At 35.9% G+C, this 18368-nt stretch overlaps 1 protein-coding gene across 3 annotated transcripts; it reads right to left on the bottom strand.

Annotated features, from left to right (window-relative positions):
* Positions 1–963: 963 nt before the first annotated feature.
* Positions 964–14902, bottom strand: LOC149781124 (low affinity immunoglobulin epsilon Fc receptor-like). Of its 3 annotated transcripts, XM_089934712.1 has the most exons (9): positions 14763–14902; positions 10971–11252; positions 10057–10224; positions 9486–9539; positions 9148–9180; positions 8241–8309; positions 5930–5998; positions 2328–2405; positions 964–1046 (listed from the first exon to the last, which is right to left on the bottom strand). In XM_089934712.1, the coding sequence occupies exons 1-9, from the start codon at positions 14815–14817 to the stop codon at positions 1030–1032; spliced, it is 825 nt and encodes a 274-aa protein (XP_089790838.1). In that variant the 5' UTR covers positions 14818–14902; the 3' UTR covers positions 964–1029. The 3 variants fall into 3 exon arrangements, with proteins under 3 accessions (XP_089790838.1, XP_089790840.1, XP_089790839.1); XM_089934713.1 differs by lacking the exon at positions 9148–9180 and having other exon boundaries at positions 967–1046; XM_089934714.1 differs by lacking the exons at positions 8241–8309; positions 9148–9180 and having other exon boundaries at positions 966–1046.
* Positions 14903–18368: the final 3466 nt, after the last annotated feature.

Here is an 18368-nt window from a genome sequence, read left to right as displayed (position 1 = left end):
TAGATAGATAGACTAATTAGATAGATACACTAATTAGATACACTAGATAGATAGATACAATAATTAGATAGATGCACTAGGTAGATACAGCTGGTATAGCAATACAATAGGTAGGAAGATGCATGGTGTAAATAGTGTATCTATACTTCAATCAAGCTATTATCTCACATGTGTATCTATACTTCAATGTAGCTGTTATCTCACATGTGTATCATTACTTCAATCTAGCCATAATCACACACGTGTACCGATATTTCAGGCTAGTTATCATCTCACATGTGTATCTATTAATCAACTTAGCCACCAAGTAACTAGTGTATCTATAAGGTACAACCTAGCCACCACGTAACTAGTGCATCTATAAGGTACAACCTAGCCACCACGTAACTAGTGTATCTATAAGGTACAACCTAGCCACCACGTAACTAGTGCATCTATAAGGTACAACCTAGCCACCACGTAACTAGTGTATCTATAAGGTACAACCTATATGTCGCCTGAGTAGTGTATCCATTATTTTCCAAATTCAGGACAACAGTTTTCCTGGCAACATAAGAACTAATAGATATGGTGTGTCTCCTTCAAATGCTTCTCAAAATTTATACCATACTAGATAGGTAAATAAATAAACTAAACGAGACACATATATTCTTAAGGAGACATACATACATACATACATACATATACATCAAATATATACATACGTACACATAGACATACATACATCGTGTGTGTGTGTGTGTGTGTGTGTGTGTGTGTGTTTGTGTGTGCAGTGTAACATTAAAATTCATGCTGTATATAATTGAATTTGTTTCAACCTTTTAACCATATCATTCTTTTATGCTGCTTAAACGTCGCATTATAATTGTGCAATATTATAAATGATACAATTTTGAAACAATTAGATTAACATATAGAAAGATTAACAAATAAGAAAGCAAAATGATACATAAAAACTCCAAATTAATTTATTCAATTATCGATTTTACTCCACAAAAAAGTTAATATGTAAATTGGCCTTCGTTCCTCTTATTGCTGCGTAATGCCTGAAAGTGAAAAGAAGATGCATTTACAGAGGCATTTACTTTTACCACGCAAATTGAAACTCACTTGAAAGGAAACGATAATGTAATTACTAAGACATATATCTGATTATATTAAGCAAGCAAACTGAAATTCATTATTAAAGATTTATCCACTGATCTAGGAACAATAATTGTACATGCTTTAGGGATTGTTATATTTTCTCGAGTATATCATATAGTTAAAAAACTAAACTGAAAACGTCACAGACTCTTAAAGAACTCTGAGAGAGAGAGAGAGAGAGAGAGAGAGAGAGAGAGAGAGAATTTCTTCGATCATAAATGTTCTGTGCGAATAATGCACAATTTTAGACAATGTTAATAACTTTCACTCGGGCATAAAACGCCAAGTAAATGTTATAATGCATTATTTTATATTACATGTAGTATCCAGTCTGTTAAAATGGACTGTTTATGTAATTTTACTGAACGTTAAGACAGAAATTTTGATAAAAAAACGACATACATTTAAACAAAAATTAAATTTTATTAGATTGGCATATTTAATCCCACTATTGTGAAAGATCACAAAACAAGGATGATAAGAAAATGAAACAACATAAGAGGAAAACATGTAAGGCAACAACAATTTTATCAACTAACATTCTCAGTTATAATTTATCACAAATATGCAAAACGTCACTTCAAACTATAATATATAAACACATAATATTTTATATAATTTTTTGTAAAAATTGCGTTAAAAATAATTCATCACGCGAAACAATGTTCTGACAATATGAAAGGACAAGATCCATTTTTTATTTATTTCACGGTTCCAGTTGATTTCTCGTTGCCTCATGTAAATGACTGTTGTACGACATGTCTCTCTGTATCGAGTGTTTGATGAAGAGTAAAAAGAAACAATTTTAAATAAAAAAAAACAAATACCAAAAAAGTTATAGTCGAATCCTTCTTAAGGAAATATCTTATTAAACAAGATAATAGGTTGTTTCGATACAGTAGTATCAATTAATCTGTGCGAAACATACGTAATTTACTCCACAGCTAGCGTGCCGCTTTTAACTGATAGCGATTGCTGGTGTAAACCATAAAACCACACAAAAACACCGCTCTGTGTGTGTGTGTGTGTGTGTCCAAAAAGTTTATCGCTTGTGAAAAGTCTTTTTCTTATCCTTTATTCCGTCAAATATGATTTTCCTGTTCATGTTTACGGGTACTGCAGATCACCTACTGTCGAAAACCAGTCTAAACCAGTTTCTTACAAGTCATTTTAGCTCAGACCTTGTCCAGATGTCGTCAGCAAGATCACGGTGGTAGAATCAGGTGTATCCTTGGTTACGATGGTAGTGTCAGCCATTCCTAATAATAATAATAACAATAATAAGGACTTTGTATAGCGCCTAATCTTTAGAAGCTCTAAACGCTTTACAACATTAGACAAACACCTATAAGATAAAAAGCATATAATGATATGATTACAAAAGCAAACACCATGAAATTATAAAACATTAAAAAAACATGCTGAGAATATTTATGGTAGGAAACATTATTAGGTCTTTAAGTTTGTACTTGCAGTCGAAATGAGTGAGTTTTGAGAGCCCTCTTGAATGTGATCACTGTGTCTTTGTGTCTAAGTTCAGTGGGCAATTCATTCCACGTTGCTGGGCCCTGGTATACAAAAGAACGCTGTCCATATGACTTTGTTTTCATAGTGGGAATAATGAGTATACGATTGTCACAAGAGGAGCGTAAGTATCTTGCTGGTGTGTAAACATGGGTGAGGTTGGACAGGTATGTTGACTAGAGTCCGACAGTGAAACGTAGCACAGGGAACAAATTTTGGGTTTGATTCTGGATCGAATGGATAGCCAGTGAAGGGTACAGAGCAGCCGGGAGGTGTGCTCTGATCGAGTATGATCCGAGCAGCCGTGTTTTGAATTTTTTGAAGTTTCTGGAGCAGATATTGAGATGAACCAGACAGAATTGAGTTACAATAGTTCAGTCTTGAAAGTACTAATGAACACACAAGAGTTTTAGTGACATCAGCTGAAAGATATTTGCGAATTGAGCTGATGCGTCTCGGCACGCAAACAAAACAAAACAGAATAGTTCACTTACTTTAAGCTGCATTTAATTAGGCTCCATGGCACAGAGATAACTGTTGGGGTATCTACATTACTAAAAGCGTCTTATTTCATTTCTTTTGCCAAATAAGATAACAGTGAAGATAATTGTGATATGTTCTCGTTTAGTTTAACAAATATCACATGTCCAATGAAAGTGTTTCTAATTGAGCCATTGGAAAATATTCTTATTGATACGGGTTTTCGCAAAGGTATGCTTCAACTAGTTTGAAATATCGTTTGCATATATCGTTACTGATCTCACAGCTGTAGGATGTTCCATTTGTTTGGTTTGCTTGCTGTTTTTTAAATTACAATTGTAACAATCTTAATGCCCCGCCAAGACTAAAGACATGGCAAACAGTATTACCATGTTCGTCTATTTGTGCGTATGTCCGTCCCATATTGGTTAAGCTTTGAAATTTTGTCCGATTCTGGCACTCTGCTGGGTATCCTTTTTCCACGAATAGATTTCTATTTTCTCTGGTTGAAATAAACTTTATTAAAGCTAATTCTTGGTAACTGAAACGATAACTACAAACGTTAGTGTACTTTGACATGCCAAACGTACGGGAGCGCCGGCAGAATTTTTTTTTTTATGGAGGTGGGGGGGATATATTTACTAGTCAGCTATTATGTTTTATGGATGTAGCCCAAAACATGTGTGGGCGTCCATACATCATAACATACACAAACATTGGATCCTAATATACCCATGCTTTGGATAATAACGTACCCATGCTTTGGATAATAACCTACCCATGCTTTGGATTATAAATAACCAAGCTTTGGATTATAAATAACCAAGCGTTGGATCATACCATACACATGCTTTGGATCATAATAAACCCATGCTCAGGACTATACCATAAGCATGCTTTAAATTATAACTTACCCCTCCTTTGCACTATAACAACCCATGTGTTGTATTATAACATACCCATGCTTTTGAATATAACATGCTCTTGCTTTAGATTATAACATACCCACACATTTATGACATATAAATGCTTTGGATTATACAAATACCAATGCTTTTGATTATAACATACCCATGCCTTAGGTTATAACATACCCATGCTTTGCATTATGACATACCCATGCCTTAGGTTATAACATACCCATGCTTTGGATTATACACATAACTATGCTTTGTATTATAACATAACCATGCCTTAGGTTATAACATACCCATTCTTTGGATTATAACATAACCATGCCTTAGGTTATAACATACCCATTCTTTGGATTATAACATACCCATGCCTTAGGTTATAACATACCCATGCTTTGTATTATAGCATACCCATGCCTTAGGTTATAACATACCCATGCTTTGGATTATAACATAACCATGCCTTAGGGTATAACATAGCCATGCATTGGATAATAACATAAACGTGCTTTGTACTATAGCGTACCCTCGTTTTAGATTATAACATACCCATGCTTTGTATTATAAAATACCCGTTTTTGGATCATAACATACCCATTATGTGGACTATAGCGAAGCCATACATTGGATTATAACATGCCCATGTTTTAAATTATAACATACCGACGCTTTAGATGAAAACATACACATGTAATGGATTATGACAAACATGCGCTTTGGACAATAACATACAAATGGTTTAGATTATACCATACCCCTGCTTTGGACTATTACATACCCATGTTTTGGATTATAACATACCAGTGATTTGGACTATAACATATCCATGCTTTGGACTACAACATACCCATGCTTTGGACTATAACATACCCATACTTTGGACTACAACATATCCATGCCTTGGACAATAACATATCCATGCGTTGGACTACAACATATTCATACTTTATTCTACAACATATCCATGCCATGGACAATAACATATCCATGCTTTGGACTATAACATATCCATGCTTTGGACAATAACATATTCATGCTTTGGACTATAGGATATAAGATGCCCATGCTTTGGACTACAACATACCCATGCTTTGGACTACAACATATCCATGCTTTGGACTATAACATATCCATGCTTTGGACTACAGCATACCCATGCTTTGGACTACAACATATTCATGCTTTGGACTATAACATGTCCATGCGTTGGACTATAACATATCCATGCTTTGGACTACAACATATCCATGCTTTGGACTATAACATGCCCATGCTTTTGACAATAACATATCCATGCTTTGGACTATAACATGCCCATGCTTTTGACTACAACATATCCATGCTTTGGACTATAACATATCCATGCTTTGGACTATAACATATCCATGCTTTGGAGTATAACATACCCATGCTTTGGACTATAACATATCTATGCCATGGACAATAACATACCAATGCTTTGGACTATAACATACCCATGCTTTGGACTATAACACACCCATGCTTTGGACTATAACATACCCATGCTTTGGACTACAACATATCCATGCTTTGGACAATGACATATTCATGCTTTGGACTAAAAGATACCCATGCTTTGGACTATAACAGATCCATACTTTGGACCACAACATATCCATGCCATGGACTATAACATATCCATGCTTTGGACTATAACATATCCTTGCTTTGGACTATAACATGTCCATGCTTTGGATTGTAACATACCGATTGTTTGGTTGAAAACATACCCATGCTTTTGACTATAACATACACGTGTTTTTTACCATAACATACCCGAGCTGTGGATCATAACATACACGTGTATTTTATTATAACATACATATCTTTTATCAGAAACATACCCATGCTTTGAACTATTGGCGTTGTTGTCATATGTGTTGTTGCTGTGGTTGTTTCCAGTGTCGTCGAAACTGTTCATATGGAATAATAATGAAAGATAAAGAAAGGTAGCAAAAACAAAAAGAGCTTATTTCACGTTAAAAAAATTACATGTTAGAATGATCCTATGAAATGTAATTAAAACACAGGAAACAAATTAAACGAGAGCAACTGCAATAAATCGCATCGCAAATCACCATGCCGTTTATTTCATATTCCAAATTAAAACTCCAATCCCTAAACACCTACTACATTCACTAATCCATAGAGTGACTAGGAGTCCTAACGTAAATTAAATTCCAACTCCCCTCAATATACCCCATCCCATTCATACCCATCCCGGTATTAACTCCAAGCCCCTATACAGTGACAAAGTTCCTTATTTACAATCCCTAAAATGCGTAATGCGTCTTGCTGCTTTTATTGCGTAAATAAAGTTTAGCGAGAAAATATTTTAAAAATATCATTGTAACCAAATTTATTTAATTATAATTTTTAGCTCCCTCCAACGTACCCAGGAGTGGGAGCCCAACGTTGAACTCTTCTTGATGATGGTTGCCCCAACCCCCAGAGCAACATAACAACAAGGATTTATAAATTTTCTAGCCTGTATTTAAGGAGATGTTGTAACGGTCCGTATTTCAAAATCTCTGGCTAATGCAAAGGGATAAATAAAACAAGAACATACACGTGACGTTGATGTTTAGATTTTTATGCGGCTATGATACTACACCTATCAGATACATAAATTAAAAGCCCTCTAGACAAAGCAGGAAAATGAAATTCTTCCACAAATAAACAAGCAGAAAAACATGATCTCAAATACTATCGGTAGTTTCATCGAAAGCAATTAAATTTTAAGAAAGCAGAAGTATAAACAACATTTTAGCAACACCCGAGGCCAACCGCTTGGCTAAAATGGGTAGGATTAATTTATTGCATAGGAGCTATGATCAAGCGGCGGAGCTTTCTTAACTAACAATAAGAAGCAAGATGGCTGAAATTTAAGAACTATATTATCTGAACGTGGTGTACGGAGGCCCGTGCTTAGCAACCGCCCACTATAGCCAGCTAAACTCGACAGGTTCCTATAGCCAGCTAAACTTGACGGGTTCCTAAAGCCAGCTAAACTTGACAGGTTCCTAAAGCCAGCTAAACTTGACAGGTTTCTATAGCCAGCTAAACTTGACAGGTTCCTAAAGCCAGCTGAACTTGACGGGTTCCTATAGCCAGCTAAATTTGACAGGTTCCTAAAGCCAGCTAAACTTGACGGGTTCTTATAGCCAGCTAAACTTGACAGGTTCCTAAAGCCAGCTAAACTTGACAGGTTCCTAAAGCCAGCTAAACTTGACAGGTTCCTAAAGCCAGCTAAACTTGACGGGTTCCTATAGCCAGCTAAACTTGACAGGTTTCTATAGTCAGCTAAACTTGACGGGTTCCTATAGCCAGCTAAACTTGACGGGTTCCTAAAGACAGCTAAACTTGACAGGTTTCTATAGCCAGCTAAACTTGACAGGTTCCTAAAGACAGCTAAACTTGACAGGTTCCTATAGCCAGCTAAACTTGACAGGTAATCATTCAGGTGACAAGTTCGACCTGTCAATCACTGTGTCATGTGTTGTCTTAGACGAAGCAACCAATCGGATCCCGGTAAGGAGTAACTTTCATCAATGACAGAAAGACAACGTGCATAAAATAATCATTTTCGATAAAACCTACACAACTTTATGTACTTATTTTATCGAATATTTTATAAGAAGACACAATCAAATCTCAACAACACCTGAGAAATGACCATTCAATATTCTTACACAACAAATGACCGTCAAGTCATACCCATGCTTTAGATCATAACATACCCATGCTTTGGATTAAAACATACCCCATACTTTTGATTATAACATACCCATACTCTGGATTATAACATAACAATGCTTTGGATTGTAACATACCAACACTTTAGATTATAACATACCAACACTTTAGATTATAACATACCCATGCTTCGGATTATAACATACCCATGCTTTGAACTGTAACATAACAACATTTTAGATTATAACATACCCATGCCTTGGATTAAAACATCCCCGTGCTTTGGATTATAACATACCAATGCTTTGGATTAGAACATACATACTTCGGATTATAACATACCCATGCTTCGGATTATAACATACCATGATTTAAATTATAACATATCGAAGCTTTTGATCATAAACATACACCATGCTTTGGACTTGAACATAACCATGCTTTAGATTATAAACATACCCGGGCTTTGAACCACTGAAGTTGTTGTCATATGTGTTGTTGCTGTTGTTGTTTCCAGGATCGTCGAAACTGTTCATGTAGATTATTAATTAAAGATAAAAGAAAGGTAGCTAATGCGAAAAGCGAAAAGCGAAAAGCATGTTAAATTTTTTTATCCTACCCTGCAAAATATAATTAAAACACAGGAAAAGAAAATTATGTGAGAGCAACTGCAGTGGATCGTCATCGTAAATCACTATGCCGTTTATCTCATATTCCAAAATTAATGCTCCCTCCAGCCCCACTCCCCGACTCCATATTTTGACCAGTAGTTCTAATGTAAAATCTCTTTAATATATGATGCATCTTGCTGCTGTGACTGAATAAATACAGTTTGGTAAGAAAATATTTAAAAATGTAATTGTAATCAAATTGTATGCAATATAACCTTTGGTTCTATCCCACGTACTCAGAAGTGGGAGCCATAGGTTTTTCTCCTTTTGCAAATAATTGCACCAAAAGCAACATAAGAAGAAAGATTTGTGAATTTTCGTGCCTGCAGTATAGATGTTGTAACGGTCAGACGAAACTTATCACAAAATCTCCCGCAATTTCATGGGGATACAGGAAAAAGGCGAATATACATGTGACGTATGATGTTAACATATTTTATGCTGCTATTTTGTTACAGTTATCAAATTATTTAATTCATTAATTAATAACAACAAAAATCGATCTTGTCATGACAGGACAAGGCAATTCTTAAACAAACGTAATCCAGAAGAGGCTAAAAATAGAACATTATAATAAGTTTTCAAAAAGGACAACACTAATTAGCAAAATTTTATTTTTTTATTTATTTATTTATTTATTTATTTTAAGAATTATTATGAATTATTTGGGCAGTTATTCGTGTTACTAAACTTGCCTGCATGTCTGACTGTTGACGCAACTAGTATAGCTACGGAGAAGAGCAGAAATCAAATTAGGAATAGCATTACAAAAATTGGTAACATTTACTGTATACACATTGTATTGTTGTTTCTGCTATGTGTTTTTGTAAATAATATCGTGTCAACTAGGAATCTAGATTTGCAGAAAACAATTTCGCAATTCGTTTAAGAACTAGTCGTTCAAGCAATCAACGAATTAGTCAGTCAGTTAATTTAATTAGTTACATGTAGCTGACGAGTAATTTATTTGTGGAAATGTGCTAATTGTTGATATATTTCAGGTCTATTAAATATAAACGCTTATGTAACCTACCTGTATTTTTTGCTGTTGATGAAGTCACCATATCTGTTGAGTTTGGCAATGCAGCTGGTAAAACAGTGTTTTATTAGAAGGAAATAATTGACAATACAGCATGCAAAGCAAAATATATTTGTGTAGATACAACACTAACAGTTTTCATTTATCGCCCCCCCCCCCAATTTTTTTCTTCAAAAATCTTAAAGTGAATCAAATCGTTCGGTACACATTCATGCTCTTCATCCAAATTGCTCAGTCTCCAAACGCGAATATATAAGACTTCATCTGATTGATATATAAAATTAGCGATTATGGTAATAACATAGGTTGCCAGAACATGGCCCCTAAGCGGTCGCTGTCAGATCTTCATGTATAACAGTGGAGATTTGATTTTAATCAGATTGATATCTCATCATACTGGCTGATCCAGTCAAATATCAATAAGGCGATTTGTTACCATGCAGACTAATCCAGTCAAATATCATTGGTGTGATTTCTCACCATTCTTAACATCCTGCCAAATGTCAATAGGGCGATTTCCCAATTATCTGACATCGAGCCAATAAACAATAACGTGCTTTCTCACCATACTGACAGATCCAGCCATGGTTCTGGGTACTGAACAGAATTCCATGACAAGGATAGTCATGCCAGTGTCCCCCATCTGAAAAATCCAGCAAACCGCAGTCCTCAAGGCCACCTGCCAGCGCGCTTGGTTGTCCAGGTGACCAATGAGTGAAGGTCACAGGATCACCTGAAGATGAAAATGGTTAATTCAAATACAAATTTCTATGTTCTCTGATGAGTGCTTTCTTTGAAATATAATTACAATGCGGCGAATTATGGCAGTTCCATGCACAATGTACATGTACGTTGACTCTTTTTATTACACACACACACACACACACACACACACACACACACACATATATATATATATATATATATATATATATATATATATATATATATATATATATATATATATATATATATATATATATAATTCGCCGCACGGACACTTGTATTACTGATATAAGATGCAGAATAATTCATTAAAAAGACCATGTAAATTATTTCCTTAAATAAAATTTAATCATTGAGAGAGAGAGAGAGAGAGAGAGAGTGTGTTTGGGAAATGATGGGGTTGTTTGGGGAGGTAGGATTCTATAATTTGTTCTATTACTCGAAGTTATTATATCTTATCCAATTGATTTTTAATGAAATTTTGTCTCAAAATGGTTATAATCCCTTCTCGAGTAGTATTACGAAGTGTATTGTTAACACAAAAAATGTATGCATGTGTATGTGTATGTGTGTGTGTGTATGTATGTGTGTGTGTGTGTGTGTGTGTGTGTGTGTGAGAGAGAGAGAGAGAGAGAGAGAGAGAGAGAGAGAAGGAGGAAGAGAGAGATGGCAGGTGTGTGATATTATTTGCTGTTATAAATCATCTACTTGTCTATACTATTTAGCTTAAACGTGACTGAATATCAGACACACTTGAAGACCATTTCCAAATTCCTTCTGACTGAGTGTCTGTGAATCCGATCCAGACCCCCTTGTCACCATGGAAGTGGTAATCTCTAAGAGCTTGGTAGATAAAGGCTTGATCAGCCGCGGATTGTATGTGGACCAAGAAGCCTCGGTGCTGTTCACAGTACTGCTCAGCGTGAAACCAGTCCCCATGGTGGTTCAAAACGAACTCATAGCAACTCTTGCCATGCTGTTGAAGATATCTGTCATGGGTCAAACCTTTCGGACACTGGTCTATGCTTCCTTTAGCTGAAATACAAGTAAAGATGCAACTGCTTAGTTTAATGCATGCTAATTCGGACATCGGTGAATGTAACATGAATATAGCATTGAGCAATAGAGACCGTGGTAGCAATCGATACCCGTCATACCCCCCAGATACTACTAGCAGAGATCGTAACAATTGTTCTTCTAACCGACACACGAATCGTAGAGGTGACACAGCCTCACACCTGGTCACATCTCGCAAGCTTACATGAAACAACAGTTTCTGAGGGCCCTCCACCGCCTACGTCAATACCAAATGTTTGGATTACTATATGCATAACTAACAGAAGAAGGCATCAATGTCAAACGTCGAACATATGCATATCAAAGCGAAACCTGTTGTTGTTGTGGGCCTTTTTGTTTGGGGGGGGGGGGCGGGTATCAGCTTACTGGTTTGTTTGAGGATTGTGTATAGAAATTATGGAAAGGTTCAGCTATGTGCGGCTGTATTTAGGTCGTCGAGAAAAGATCTCTGTAATTTTTTTCTAGAACGTGTTATAACTTCCTGTAGAAAAAACGTAACAAATACAGGTTCATTTATTACGACCGGTTCTCTTTCCGTTCATCAGTTATTGCAATCAACTTGAAATCCAATCGACTCTGACGTTTCTGATTTCTAGAATATTTTAAATTCAACGATGGCGCTAATAGTCGCAATCTTTTTCCCTAAAAATACATCGACATGTTTGTTTATTTAGTGTATCAGGGAAAGGTTGCACCACGGCATTTTTCATTTCAGATATCGCTCTTCTTGAACTTTCTTAATTACCCATTCTTTACTAGCATTTCCTCTCATAAATCTCTTCTTTCTCTGTTTTTAATTTCTTATAAAGCTAATAAAAGTGTGGTGTTTTGTTAAATCTTGAAATTTTGAATGTTCCTTTCGTTGAGACATTTAGTCTCATATCATGTATGCACCCTTGAAAAAACATGCGGATGTCAGCAAAATCTCTGCAGATGATAGCAATAGCATCATACATTTAAACTGACACGTATGGCATTCATTGACACAAATTGTAATCTAATTTTTTATTGCCACTTGGGATTACTGGAGGTATCACAGGAAATATTTTCCTCAACTTAGTTCACAATTTTCTGTGAAATAAAATGTAGTTGCAAAATAGTGTTCTTCACAATGCGCCAGGTACAAAAATGGCTGGAATTTTCATTTTGTAAATTTCTAACCAATTATCCAGGTTAGTATTCAGTAATACATACACATGACTCACTAGGTTCAACGCGTTTTATATCACGAAGTCATTTGTGAGCCACGATGACACATTGGTTTGCGGTCCGACTGGCAACCGAAAGAGTGTGGGATCAAATTCTACCATTGGATCAGCCTGTGTCAGTTCCGTGGTATGTCCTTTGGCAAGGCACTTTACTCGAATTATCTCAGCACTAAATAACCTATTTTTGTTGCTGTGCCGTAAAGCACAAAACCAAACCGAAACAAAGTCGCTTATAACGAAAGCCATGCCCTGTTTTCTCTATGTTAAAGTTGTTTAATAAAGAATGTCTAGTTTTAGGTATTTAGTACCTGTTAAGATCCAGTTTGATTTCTCTGTTTCTTACAAATTCAATGATTGACACTCTTATAATGAATAACCTTTTATCATTATCCCATTCCTTGGTTATGAAAACTGAATTTCATCGCATATAACTCATTGTAGTGTATTTTAGGCTACTGGCGTTGAGGTTACTGGCTAAGATAAAGTGACTGGCATTTTTCCTTGACAAACAGGAAGAACTGCTACTAGATGTCAAATAAAATTTCTGAAGAAAAAAATTAAAATCTTTATATTTATACAGACTGAAATGCCATGATTTAGTCCCATTTGTATTGTGCTCACGTTTTCTCATAGCAATTGGCTCTAGTTTATTATCCGATAATTCATTGTGGCAAAAGTTTTTATGGATGCAACCAAATTATACATTTTTAAAATCATTTCCATAAAAATTTATAGTTTGATGGTACAGTTACTATACCTTCATACCATGAAATTAGTGAACAATTTAAATGTTCTCATAATTGCATCAGTGTTTAGCAATAGATTTTTGCTACCTTTTTCTTTTCTTTAAAATCTCATAGCAAAACCTTTAGTATTTTACAATGCATCCTTTCAATGGTGTAGTTATACAGTTAGAAGAAGTTTCATATTTTTGAATATTTTCTCTTTGAATTTCTTCTTAATTGGCTTTGATAACTTTTAGATTTTTCACGTGTGTCATTTAGCTACTTACTGACGAACTTTTGTTACGTACTTTTTTTCTCCCTCTCGATTTTGTAACCACACGTAGCGTTGATATGTTTTATTCTTTGCACGTTTCAAAAGGATCCATGTCAACAGATCTGTGACGAGTGTCATCGTATGCATCTGCTAGCGTCATTTAAACATATGTGCATTTTTGGTTGCATTTGGAGTTAAATACTCTATGTTCCAGTTTTTAGTGTTCCTTATACGCCTTTTTACTACTGACGCTTTTTGTCTGCGTACGTTGTGAAGTACTAAATATTTTCATTGCCTTGAAAATACAAACTCTATTGTTCTCATTATTTCTTCTTCATTAGACTGTATACTTTCAGGCTTTCTATCTTTAAAGATTTTTCTAAAATCGTGCATGTCATTTTCGTATTTTTTTCGTCTTGAAATCTTCTTCACTCTTCAGCCAATGACAAAAATTATACTCACTGTGAAAATGTATTTGTATCGAACGTTGTACCATGTCAACAATGTCTGCTTGCTACTGGTTATCCACGCAACCAACAAAGGCTTTTTTTAACATGTAAATCAGTTTCTTGCTCGCTCTTGCAATGTGTGCGCAGACTGTTCGGTTCGCGGTTATTTTCCTCTTGCGCATTTACTTTTTCTTTCTTTCTTTCTTTCTTTCTTTCTTTTTTTCTTTCTTTTTTATTTATTTATTTGGCCCCATTTAATTTTTTTCCCATAACTGATTGAAAATTTAATTACGCAATGCACTTTAAGATGTTTTAAAATATATTTAAGGCTAATGTTCTCCTTGAGCTATTTAAAGTGAAATAAACAGATCATACTTAATGGTGTCATCAACAAGACAACTGTCTAAAACAGACTTTAACTTTTTCTGTCGACTAAGACCGTACAGGGCACCTCTCATTTATTACCGAATGTTATGGAAAATTGCAAATTGTTAGTTTATGTTCGTGCCCACGCTTTAGCCATTAAAATTTCATCACTTTATTAAGAAATATTAGAATAGTGGAGAAGCAAAAAATGAGAAAGTGCGTCTATTCAGATATATTTATTTATATTTGCACGGAATTTTTCTTTTCATTGTTTTTCTCCAATAATTATGACATTTCATACTAAACTGATGGAAGTCAACACATCAAGAGAGAAGCTGACGAAGTTGAAGAGTTAAAGGTAAAACGTTACTTACAATTATTTAAAATATGAAGCATGGACATCTCCATCACACACCCAACCCCCACCACATTATTTTTAAACTTACCGACAACAATAGCCACAGCAAACAATATTGCTTCTAACCTGGTTTTGCTCATCATTCTTCATTCAGTATTGGCCAATATAAAGACGATGCGGTTGAAAGCATGCCAGGTGATACGGAGTGTTATGATACGTGGCTTATCTAATGCGTGGGTCGCCATAGATAAGTACAAGACAGATAAGCCATAAAGGCAAATCAGTGCTGCCGCTACTCACAACTTTCCTGCCAAATTTCGGGGAGAAGTTAAGAACGTGTTCCTATCATGTATCAGGCATTAAATAGCCTTGCAAAATATCTGTTACGTTTTGACTATACGTCCAAACAATAAATTTGACTATACGTCCAAACAATAAATTTGACTATACGTCCAAACAATAAATTTGACTATGCGTCCAAACAATAAATTTGACTATGCGTCCAACAATAAATTTGACTATACGTACAAACAATAAATTTGACTATGCGTCCAAACAATAAATTTGACCTTGCGTCCAAACAATAAATATGAATATACGTCCAAACAATAAATTTGACTATACGTCCGAACATTAGAACCTTAACATTAGACTATACGTACAAAATTTAAGTAACATTAACATTTGACTATACTTCCAAACTATACATGTGACTACACGTCCTACCTTTAGTATCATTTACATTTGGCTATAATTCGAAACATTTACATTTGACTAAACGTCCAAAATTTAAGTAACATTTTCATTTGACTATAAGTCGGAACTATTTAATTTTTACATATGACTATACGCCCAAACTTGATGTAACATTTACATTTGACTATAATTCGAAACTATTTAGCTTTTGCATATGACTATACGCCTAATCCATAAACATTTCTTACATGACCATGCATGTAAACATTAAAATTGTCACATTTGACAATAAGTTAAAACCGTAAAACGTTTACATTTGACTAACCCACCAAAGTATAAAACAGAAACAACCGTTCTGAGAGAGTGAGAGAGAGAAATGAAGAATAATTAGGCCAAAAGAGATCTTCTAATTTTGCACTTGATATCTTGACTATTCGTCCATCGTCGTTTTAGATGCAATTTTGTGCAATAATTTCAAAATATATTCGGTTATTCTAAACACCATCTTTCAGGAATACGTATTCTCTCTCTCTCTCTCTCTCTCTCTCTCTCTCAATTGTGTACATCGGAGAGTGGTGATAAATAGCTTAGCCATGCGAGATAATTTTCTTCTTCCTCTTTGTACATGTTTTGTCGTCTAAACATACACTTTAACAAACAGGAGCAGCGAGTCTGATCATACCAGGTCATCTGACCCCACTGAACATTGCTTTGTGAAAATAATGATTTCAAATATCCGTACTATTCATCGACAGCCATTATGCAACACTATCCCTCGACAGCCATTATTGAACAGACAAGTGATTACAAGGGCACCTTTACAATTTCAGCCGAAGTTTTCGACAAAGATACGTTTTCCTTTTTCTTTCCCGTTACGACCAACAAAAGGTGGTCGTGGGATGGGGGGAATATAAAGCCTTTTCAGTCGTTTCTGGCAGTTTGGGCTAAAATAATTACTAGAAGCACATTTTCCCCAGGACATCTGCCCTTTTAGATGACTAGGTTGAGGGCATCCACGAATTTCGGCAACAAATCTTGGTTTCTTCTGTTTTATTTTTTGCCGAGTATAAGGAAATGCCCCTTCTTTTATAATGTTTTCTTTTTTTGGTACCTTTCCAGGTGTAAGGGCTTTTTAACTATCATTCCATTCCTATTGTTTGTTATAGAAGCAAAGATTGGCGTCAGTTTTGGAAGAGTTTCGCCACGCTTTGCTGCAGCACATTCTGCATGGGATCTCGGTCCAAATCTCTCAGACTCGCGCCCGCAGCGGTATTTAGCAGTAAATATCAGGTGCGTTCAATTGCGAAAAAAGAAGACCAACAAAAGCATTCTTTTTCAGATTTGTTGTATAGTCAACAATGTATTGGCTGTGAAAAAAACATTTGACCACTATATTAACAAACGCGGATAATACTACAACCATCAACGCCGAGCACAACATATCGTAGCATGGTCATTTGCGATGAAAAGGCAGTAGCTACGCAAATCCTACGCAAAAATGAATTCGTGAGCAACCTAGTCCTAAATAATTCCGATATGAACTGTCTAGCCTTCAACGAAGGGAGCACAAGTTTGGTCTTCTAACTTTTGTAGACATGATCTTCATCTTTGGCTACACGCACAACAGAGATGTATTTGCCAGAGGCAAAGTGTTATGCGTCAATGGGGATGTTCGGTCAACCAATGATAAGATCGTTCTCGGAACCTTGCAGCGTATCAAACATGATGCTGGGTCAAAGACACGGACAATAAGGGACAAGATGTACAAACCCAACGGCGATATGTTGTCTGTTGCGGTATTTGTGGCCAAAGTAGACGTTACCGAGGTTCTAAGGGAAGAACTGCAGGCAACAATTCCAAAATTCAGTGCTCTCTGCTTAATTGCGGCAACGGCATATACAACATCAACTACACACACGGCTTTGTTGGAGTGCTGGACAGTAACACAAGTAGTTATAGGAGGCAATATAGGGACAATGGAAAACCCAGTCAAAAGGTCGTGGGGCGATATAAGAACAAGGGGGATTTAACAAGGGGAAATTTAACATGGAGTGAATGGGGGAATCGATTGGGGCTGTATACGAGGAAGATTTATACGGACAAAAGGTTGGGGCTATATACGGACATGTGTCAATGTGATTACTTGTAATCTTCTTAGATTATTCCGTGTACAATGGCACGAATAACAGACGCTTGACTGTATATTTGTCAAGCAAGGACGTGAAGCAAAACATCACTTACACTCACTTCATATATTATCTACTATCTACACAAAGGAACGCGAAATCATACAAAGCCCAAAATATACTATTCACACACGGGAAGAAGAAAAAAACTAGTATATACTATCCACAAGCCCCAAATATAATATCCACACACGGGATGAAAAAACTTTAGTATATACTATCCACACACCCCAAATACACTTTCCACACACTTTGGAAGAGAAAAGAAAACAAACACAATATCTACAATTCACACAAACGTACGTAAACACATACAAACTACAAATATAATTTCCACAAAAACGTACGCGAACATATACAAACACAATATCTACTATCCACACAACCGTACAAAATCTATTATGCACACAAACGTACGTGAACGCATACAAAGACGCGCTCTACTATTCACAAAAACGTACGCGAACGCATACTAACACAATATCTACTATCCACACAAACGTACGCGCACGCATACAAACCCAAAATATGCTATTCACACACACATACACACACACAAACACAAACACACACACACACACACACACACACACACATTAGGAAAGGAGTGAGTGCTTATAATCACACTACTCCACATTCACACCAGTTGGCAACTTGAATAGTCTATTTTCTAGATATCTGGTTGCACCTTTCTTAATGCTGACACTTCCCAGGCCTGGCACGACAGACACAACGGCGGCTTGAGTCGTTGTCTCAATTAGCTGTAGTTGATGGGAGTGCGGAGGCAGCTTGAGTGGCCTCATCATCCAAGC

This window comes from Sinohyriopsis cumingii, chromosome 15 (assembly GCF_028554795.1).
Source record: "Sinohyriopsis cumingii isolate HCF-2022 chromosome 15, ASM2855479v2, whole genome shotgun sequence".
Taxonomy (NCBI): Eukaryota; Metazoa; Mollusca; class Bivalvia; order Unionida; family Unionidae; genus Sinohyriopsis; species Sinohyriopsis cumingii.
The sequence above is the reverse complement of the archived record's forward strand: the minus strand, read 5'-3'. Positions and strand labels throughout refer to the sequence as shown.